The sequence below is a fragment of the Arachis ipaensis genome, chromosome B02, assembly GCF_000816755.2.
Source record: "Arachis ipaensis cultivar K30076 chromosome B02, Araip1.1, whole genome shotgun sequence".
Lineage (NCBI taxonomy): Eukaryota > Viridiplantae > Streptophyta > Magnoliopsida > Fabales > Fabaceae > Arachis > Arachis ipaensis.
Genome location: NC_029786.2, coordinates 107,256,314 through 107,265,473, shown reverse-complemented (window position 1 = coordinate 107,265,473; position 9,160 = coordinate 107,256,314). Strand labels below are relative to the sequence as shown.

Genomic DNA, 9,160 nt, shown 5'->3' with positions numbered 1-9,160 from the left:
CACTGAGAAGCCACGCCCGCCCAACCTTCTTTCTTTCTTCTCTTCTTCTCTGAAACCCAGTCCAGCCCGCAGACCTCCACACCAACCTTCCGTCCGTCCGTCCGTCCCTACCGCCGGCGACCACCGTCGCCAACCCTCCCTCCTCCCTTCTTCCTTTTCTTTCTTTCCTATTTCTCCATTTCTTTCCTCCTGTACGCAACATCCCTGTTCGTGGCGCCACCTCTGTCTGCACCTTCCAGTTCCGGTGAAAACCACCAGCGGCGGCGAAACTCTGTGCCGCTACGACACTACCTCCGCTCTTTACGCTATCTTCTTTTTTCACTCCTCAACGCATGTTCCATTCCATCCTTTGTGTCTGTTTCTTTTTTTTTCTAATTATTTTTTTTATTTCAGTGTCTTTTGATTCTGCTTTTACTGATCTTGTTAGACTTAGGATAGTTGATTATTTGTGTTTCTGGACTGAATGTGTATTGGTTGGTTGAAATTTTTGGGTTGATTGATGCTTACATTAAACTGAAATTGCTGTTTATGAATCCTGTATACAACCTGTTCGATAAATTGCCTGAAAGTTAAATCTTATGTCTGATCATCATAGGCTTCAAATTTTGTTTTCATTAGGCATTGTAATTCATATTGTGCGGTTTTCTAAAAGTTTTTATGATGATTGAGATTGAATTTTGGTTATGCACTTGGTGAATGTTCTTGCTTAACACCAAATTGAACTGGAATTTTAGAATTCATTCCTTGTTTGGTGTTATATGTTAAGTGCATACAGAGTTAGCAAGTGAATTGATGATATTGCGTATCCATGTAGTTGTTGAACATAAATGATCATATACACAATCACACGAAGGTGACGATGCCATGCTAGAAAATGGAATTAAAATTAGGTATAGGGACCACATTAGGTCAAACAGTTTCAATTGCCACCTTAGCTTGCCGTTATCTACGCCAGCGTGGCTTCTCAGTGCCAGATCACTGTCGGCGTTCATTAATTTGTCCGGAGATGTGGCTAGGGACGACCTTGGTGTAATTTTTACAAAGTCGAGGACATAAATGGTGCAATTGATAAGTTAATGACTAAATTGGTACAAACCGTGAATCTCAGAGACCACTTTGGGGTTTAACTATTTGTTTGGCCCTTTTTCTAACTAGTTAATGAATATATATGGATGATTGATTAATAAAAAGGAAAAAGGAATGAAAGGTACGAGGGGTTGTGATGTGAATTTTGAGAAAATCTAAAAAATTAGTATTTTTGTTAAAATTTAGTTAATCACTAATCACTGAGAAAAAGGAATGAAAGGTACGAGGGGTTGTGATGTGAATTTTGAGAAAATCTAAAAAATTAGTATTTTTGTTAGTCAATAGTCAATACTTAATCATTAAAAGAAAAATAATTAATTCTACACTATTAGATATTATCTCACACCATTAAAAATATTAATAATGACTAATTAATAATTAAACATCACAAATTTTACTTGCCCTAACACTCTGGTGAATTTCTATATTAATTAAGTTCACTTGTAGTACAATTTGAAAAATTTATTTACAAATAATATTTGCTAAAATAGAAATTTCTATGGATAAACAACAAATAACATTATTTCAATTCATTTATTGCATAAAAAATGAAATTTATATATTAAAATTCTTATTACTAGTGTCTTTTTAGAGTATCATTCACAAGCAAAAACTTCATTACATAAAGTAAATGAAAAAATAATTTATCTCTTAATATATAATTTTAAGATCCAGTTTTACATGTTAAATAAAGCTAAAATAATATTTAGTATATTTTTTTTATAATTTTATCAATACTCTTGAGAATATTTTTATTTTTTTGAGTTTCTATCATCTCATATCATTTTATCATTATATACATATCTGTTCGGTTATTTATTGGGATGGGTAGTCGATTATACAATTAAATGTGAACAACAATGAAATGTTGAGAATCTAAATTCGAGTGTGAGTTTGGCGAAGAATGCGGCCACGATTGTCGGTAAATCGACGAATAAGATCACCTGTAAAAATTAACACTCCAATGCTAAAGTAAGTATCTATACGATAAAATGACTAATTAGAATAAAAAGATGGCGCATCTAGGGAGGGTAAGGATAAATCCCTCTCCCTTTATTTGTATTTGTCGGGTAAGTCTTTTGTTTGAATCTTCGTGTCTAAAAATATCCATCTGCTGTCCAAATTCTTATTAAAAGATTATATCACATGAAATGCATTGACTTGGGTGCATAATATCTAACATGTGAAATATTTTTTTAAGTATTTTATTTAAATATAAAAATTTGCATTTTACTTAAAATCTAAATAGATTTTTGGTATTGCATTATTTTTTTCTATTCTAAACGGGAATATAGAGTTTAAAAAATATATGAGTAATCTTAAAGTGTATTTAATACATGTTTCAAAATTTTTTTTTTACAAACTTTAACTATAAATTTTATTAGTTAAACTTGTCACTATTTCATATATTAAAATACACAAAATAAATTTACCATACTAAGACATAATAAAAAATAATTTCTCTTCCAAAAGATACCAAAACAATTGTCAAATCCTAATTAACTTTTAACCTCCATTGGATTGGGCTGCAAATTTGTTTAAGGCTTTTCTCTATGGAGACAAAAAAAAAAAAAAGAGGTTCTGATTTATGATTTTAAGTTCCAAATCCAAGCTGCTCATATTGTCTGACCCAAAAGTAAAAAGGGAGGAAAAAAACAAAAAGTAGCACCCATGGCTTACTATTATTAGCAAGACCATAATTTTTCAGAAAATATTATGAATACTTCTTTCCACCAAATTGATAATAAAAAACTGTTATATAATAATTTAATTAAATATCTTAAATGATCTAATTGCATGTGAATTTTTATTAAGAAATCTTCATTACCAATGTTTAAAAAAAAATATTTATTACTATTTCCAACAACCAAATTATCTTCTAGATAATTGTATTTCTTGAAAATTGGTAGTTAAAATTGTAAAAATAAATTTTTGGAATATTAATTAAATATATTTTTTTTAAAATTACACAAGTATTTTATTAAAGTTTATATTTTTGTAAAATAAAAATAATTGGATAAATTAAAATTTATATATAATATTTTAAGTTTAAGTAAAATATATAAAATATTTTATATGTTAAATATGAATTTTATATAAAATCAGAAAATCAAATTAAAAACGTAAAATATATAATGTTAAAATAATTTGAATATGTTAGCATTTAAAATTATAATTTTAAAAGATTGTAAGAATTAACAAATTCAGCTTTTAACTGAATCAGTTGTGTGAAGTGTGAACTTTGAGTGTGTGTGATTTTTGTGTTGTACACGTCTTCGGATAATAATAAAGCACCCATCTCTGCCACGTCACCACCTTCTCTCTCACACTCTCTCTCTCTCCTCTTCTTGTCTTCTCTTCTCTCTTTCATCTTTCCCTTCTCTCTCTCTCTCTCTCTCTCTCTCTCTCCTCTTCTTGTCTTCTCTTCTCTCTTTCTTCTTTCCCTTCTCTCTCTCTCTCTCTCTCTCTCTCTGAGCTCAATTTCGTGATGGCGCTCAAATTGAACGCTAACAACAACTACCTTTCACTAAGGTGAACTCAAACTCCATCTATTCTTTTCTTTCTTGCTTCATTTTTCGCTGATTCACTTCAAGATTCCAGCTAGGTTTCCATCAAAACGTTTCTAGGTTTCGTCTGAGCTCAATTCGCTCTAATTGTGAATCTACTTTACTGGATTGTACTCTATTTAAGCATGATTTGGATTTAGCTACTGGAGAATAAATGGAAATGTCTGTGTGTTTTCGAAATTAGTGTAACTGTCACGAGTTTGGTGAACAGTGAGGCTCGGTGAAGAAGGATACATGATAGGTGTAGTGTAGTGTAGTGCTTGCTGCTTTGCAAGTTCTTTTCTCTTTTTACTTTTTTTTTTTCATTTTCTTTAGTAGGTAATGATTTTGATTGTGTGTTATTGTGCTGTTAATTTATCAAGACGACTCAGTTTTTTGGTGGTGGTTTGTTTATACAATGTCAAACGGCGCCTTAACACTAAACAGAGTGTAATCCATTAAGAGTTGGTGCTTGTTTAAATTAAAGGGAAAAATTCTTGTTGTTAAAAGAATTTCCCGTTAAGTATGATTAATCCAAACACCCTCCCTCCCGCGCAAGCGTAGAGATTGGGTCAACCAATGAAATAGTATGGTTGAGCTATTGGTCCTTTGTTTCTATATATATAAATAATTCCAAGCTTGTTACTATGCAATTTTTTGAGTGAGTGTTTCTTCTGATTGCAATATATTCTGCAGCTCTTCAAATTGTTGGCCTTCCAATGGCTCCCCTTGCACAGGCAGAAAAGTGTTGGCTTTGCGGTGTTTCTTACAAAATAAATGGGGTAATTCAAGAAAGGGCTGCCTGATACGACAATTTTTTGTGTCGAATGGTGATGCTGGTTTGGTGGGGTGTGGGAAGTACTATATAACGCTTTCCAAACCCAGGAGGAGAGGATACATTTTCCCATTTGCCTCAGCTGATGATGGTGTGACTGTCAACGGGAGTCCCCAATCTAGCACGAGTACAGACCTCGAGAAAATGAGGGTGAAACTTAATAGCTCACTTGAAGATGGAGACTTCTGTGATGCACTTGTTCAAGCTTTATATGACGCTGCCAGGGTTTTCGAATTAGCTATTAAAGAGCATAAATCATTAGCAAGAGTATCCTGGGTTTTAACTGCCTGGCTTGGGGTAGACCAAAATGCATGGGTGAAGGCAGTGTCATATCAGGTATTGTCATGAACCTTTTGATGGTATTATTTGGTTCATATCATGTGTAAACCATGAATTTTGATGGACAGCCTTTAATGAGAAACGACCAATTAATTTTGCTGATCAACTTGTGCATAGATAAGACAAATTCTTGCTAGATGAAATGTAAATGGGAAAAGTGTCACTATTGGCTTTAGTTGCGTGCCTTTGTTGCAATCCAAGATAAGCATGCCGCAACGTTTGGCAATGTCAAAGTATGGTTATGATTATATGAACACATGTACTTGGGTTCATGGATATCAGAGATGATTGAACCTATTATTGATTATTATTTCTGGTCATAATATTTGAGCTATGTCTAGAATGGCTATGTATGTGTATGTGGATCAGCTTCATCATGAATGAATTTGGGTAATGTTTCCTCTATTGTCTTTGCTACAAGAAATGCTACTATCCCATTGGTCATATTTTACTCAAGCTCTGTTTCAATTCATCAAAATTTATGACAAATTAAGAAACAGGTTGCTTTAATTCATCCAGGCTGCTGTTTTCTCCTTATTGCATGCGGCAAGTGAAATTTCATCGCGAAGAGATGGCGGCGACGACAGAAATGTCAATGTCTTTGTTCAAAGGAGGTAGCATTTTGCTTTGCCTTTTGGTTCATTATTTCTTTCCTTCTTTTGCTTTAGACAAAGCAAACAATAAATAAGTTAGGCTTATTTATTAGAGAGTAATAGAAATTCTATACCTGAACTTGTGTGAAGAACTGCAGTAATATATTTTGCTATTGTCTTACATTTATGGATTTGTGTGTTAACGTTAGTAAATACTGACTTGATTTGTACCTTCAATGTCGAAGTTTTATATCATACTGATGACTTTCAAATATCAACAAGAACAAGAATCGAACTTTTTTCCCATTTGCTGGGGTTGGCTACTTGAACTTAATGATGCAATAGTTTTGTATACTGTTATTGCCATGTTAATTGTTATTTCTTCCCCCTGATTCCTGTGAGTTGCTTAATTTCAATACTTTGTACTACTCTATAGTTGTTTTGGGACTAATTTGTTCAAGTGTGGCATTGACCCAGTTTGCTGAGGCTATCTGCTCCCTTGGAGGGTTTAATTAGAGAAAAATTATCAACCCAAATTCCCGAAGCATATGAATGGTTCTGGTCTGAGCAGGTTCCAGCTGTTGTGGCATCCTTTGTTAATAAGTTTGAAGGGGATGGACGCTTTTGTGCTACTGCTGTTTTGTATGTTCACTCTCAACATTGCATTTTTATTTGTTGAGCTATTAGCTTTCATTGTTCTTATTTTTTGATAAAATACATGATTGATCTTTTAATTAATTTCCCAGGAATGGAAAAAGTATGGGTTCAAGCAGTGCAAGTGACACGTCCCTTCTTCTGCTTGCACTAACATGCATTGCTGTAGTCTCTAAACTTGGCCCGGCCAAAGTTTCTTGTTCACAATTCTTTTCCATGATCGCAGAGATAACTGGTAGTTTAATGGACATGCTGGCTGGTCTAATTCCTGTAAGCCAAGCTTATAATTCTATAAAGGATATTGGTCTGCACAGAGAATTTCTCGTTCATTTTGGGCCAAGAGCTGCAGCCTGTAGAGCAAAAGATGAATGGGGTTCAGAAGAGATTGTTTTCTGGGTGAATCTTGCTCAGAGGCAACTGCAGCAAGTTATTGATAAGGAGAAAATCTGGTCAAGACTGACAACTTCTGAAAGTATTGAGGCAAGTTACATGCATCTCTGAAGACAGCTTGGTTTAACCTTCTTGAATTCATACTCAGTTCAACTGACTACACATAAGTCTCACAGCTAAATTACCATAGTCAGACCTATACTTTGCTTGAAAATACACTGGTATACAAATTCTTATTGGTTGATGGGGTTATGGTCCAATGTTTCTGACCTTAGTTTAATTGTGTTGAGATACACAATTATGACATTGTTCTTGAAATTTTTATTTTGGTTAAATTTTGAAACAGAAAAGTAGTTCATAATATCTAGATTTATTTATCTATTTAATTTTAAATGTGGAAAAATGTACGAACTAAGTTTACTTAATATGAAAACTAAAATGTTATGAAGGACAGATATTTCTTATAAGTAACAAAAACAATGAAGAAATGAATTGATTTGAGTATAGCAAAGCTAAATCATCTTCCTGTCATGTATTTACTTTGTCGTAACAGAGAGCTTCAATAAAACTTTTTCATGGTGCAGGTTTTGGAGAAGGATTTGGCTATATTTGGATTCTTTATCGCTTTAGGAAGAAGTACACGGTCCTTCCTTTTGGCGAATGGTTTTGATACCCTTGATGATCCACTGGAAGATTTCATCAGGTTTAACTTCTACTGATGTTATTCCTTTAGAATGTCAGGTTTCTTACAGTTCTAAGAATCTTATTATTAGTAGCTTTGTGCTGAGCTTACTAGTAGTTTTGTTGTAGTACTTGACCAAGATAACTATTATTAATAGGTATTTTTGGTTAGTATTTACAAACATTGTATCATCAGTTCATTATAATAAACCATATAGACTGTACCATTTCTCCTTTTTCCATCAAATTCCTGTATTTTCACTATCTTCCTATTCACCTTTGCTTTTGTATTCTATGATTATTTATACATTTGCTTATTTTATTCTTACAGGTACCTTATAGGAGGCAGCGTTTTCTACTACCCTCAGCTCTCATCCATTAGTTCATACCAATTGTATGTGGAGGTTGGTATTTAAATTCACTGCATATGGCAGATTTGCTTATTAGTTAATTTAACTTGGCAAAAGCTCTTTAACTGCATAGGTAGTTTGTGAAGAGCTGGACTGGCTTCCTTTTTATCCGGGTATCACCAGCATTACAAAACAGACACACACACATAAAAGTAAAGATGAAGGCCCCCCAAATGCTGAAGCAGTACCCCAGGCATTTTATGTTTGTTCTCATTGGATTCAGAGCTTTATCAAATATAGTACATGGCTAGAAAGCCCCTCAAATGTGAAAGCAGCTGAATTTCTGTCAATAGGGTAACTGAACCACCATTCAATATAATTTAAATACATTAGATTCTTATTTAAGATGTTTATTATTTATCTTCTATGTTAGGCACAAGAAATTGATGCAGTCCATGGAAGAACTTGGGGTGAAAACCATGGAAGAACTTGGGATGAAAACGTAAGCTGCAAGGAAAATTCTACATATTTCAGTTTTTTTTTTTCCTGCGTCCGTCTGTCTGCTTTTCTAATTGTGTTCCAGTAGATGCATATGCATATTCATTGAAAAAAAAAAATTCAGGCATTTAAATTTCAATTAAATGTTTGGGGTAAACTATGGATATTGGAATCATTTGTAGCTGAAAGCTTTGTAAGAACAACTGAAAGAGACTGTATAGTTGCAGGGGTTGTGAAGCTGATTTTTTACCTAGATTTTCTTAATCCGAAAATTGTTTCATTTTTATCTTTGTAAAAATGTAAAATGCAGGGAGAAGACATTAGAAAAAGAGATCAAGAAAACAGTTGATAAACAGAGATCTGCAGTTAAGTCAATTGCAAAAGATTCAGATTCATTTGATGAGGTATGTTTCCCTGCTTCAAAATTATTTTATCAATGTATGCTGCTTCCAATTCAGTTAAGTCTGCAAAGCTAGACTTTGAGGGTTAATATGGTTTTTTTGATAAGTTATTGTTAGGCATCAGATCGGATTAGATATCGGGTATATCCGCATAATTCAAAAAAACTATTTTAAGATTTTGTTTGGCTGTTTTTACAAAAAAAAAATCCAAAAAATTTATTTTTCACCTGTTTAAGCCTATTTATTTCTAAAATATTATCAATAAAAGTTCTCTTGAATAAAAAAAACAAAATAATAACACAAGATTTAAGTTTAATTATTCTAAGTTGAAGTATAACATAAAAAATTAAAAACAAGATATCATAAAATTTATAAAATAACACACTAAAATTCATATCACATTAGGGTTTACTTTCTTAAACTATTCTATTTATATGAGATGTGCGAATATGCGGATTTGCAGATCAGATCCGCGGATATCACTGCCAAATCCGCAATCCGATCCGATGACTCTGCGGATTGGATAATATCCGCAAAATTCGGATCGGATGCAGATAATTACCGCGGATATGCGGATATTATCTGATCCATGTGCAGTCCTATCCATTGCGAATCTGAACTTCATTTAAGGGTCTGCTGACTAATAAGTTACTGCATACATAAAGCACATAAATTTATTGGATAATGACTTATAAGTTACAAGTGTAAATACTTTGGGCTTGATCCGGTGGGTGTATTGATCCAATGTTTACATGGAGAGTATTAATTTATTCCCTTAGTTATTTTT

The 9,160-nt window shown here is 33.1% G+C and overlaps 1 protein-coding gene across 5 annotated transcripts; it reads left to right on the top strand.

Annotated features, from left to right (window-relative positions):
* LOC107626369 lies at positions 3,412–8,376 on the top strand (the record flags this gene model as incomplete). 5 transcript variants are annotated; one of them, XM_021116695.1, is given in 11 exon segments in its annotated part: positions 3,412–3,455; positions 3,506–3,618; positions 4,329–4,803; positions 5,317–5,420; positions 5,877–6,041; positions 6,146–6,533; positions 7,028–7,146; positions 7,456–7,528; positions 7,608–7,828; positions 7,908–7,976; positions 8,283–8,376. In XM_021116695.1, coding segments are annotated over 10 exon segments (1,752 nt in total), but the record flags the coding sequence as incomplete, so codon positions are not given.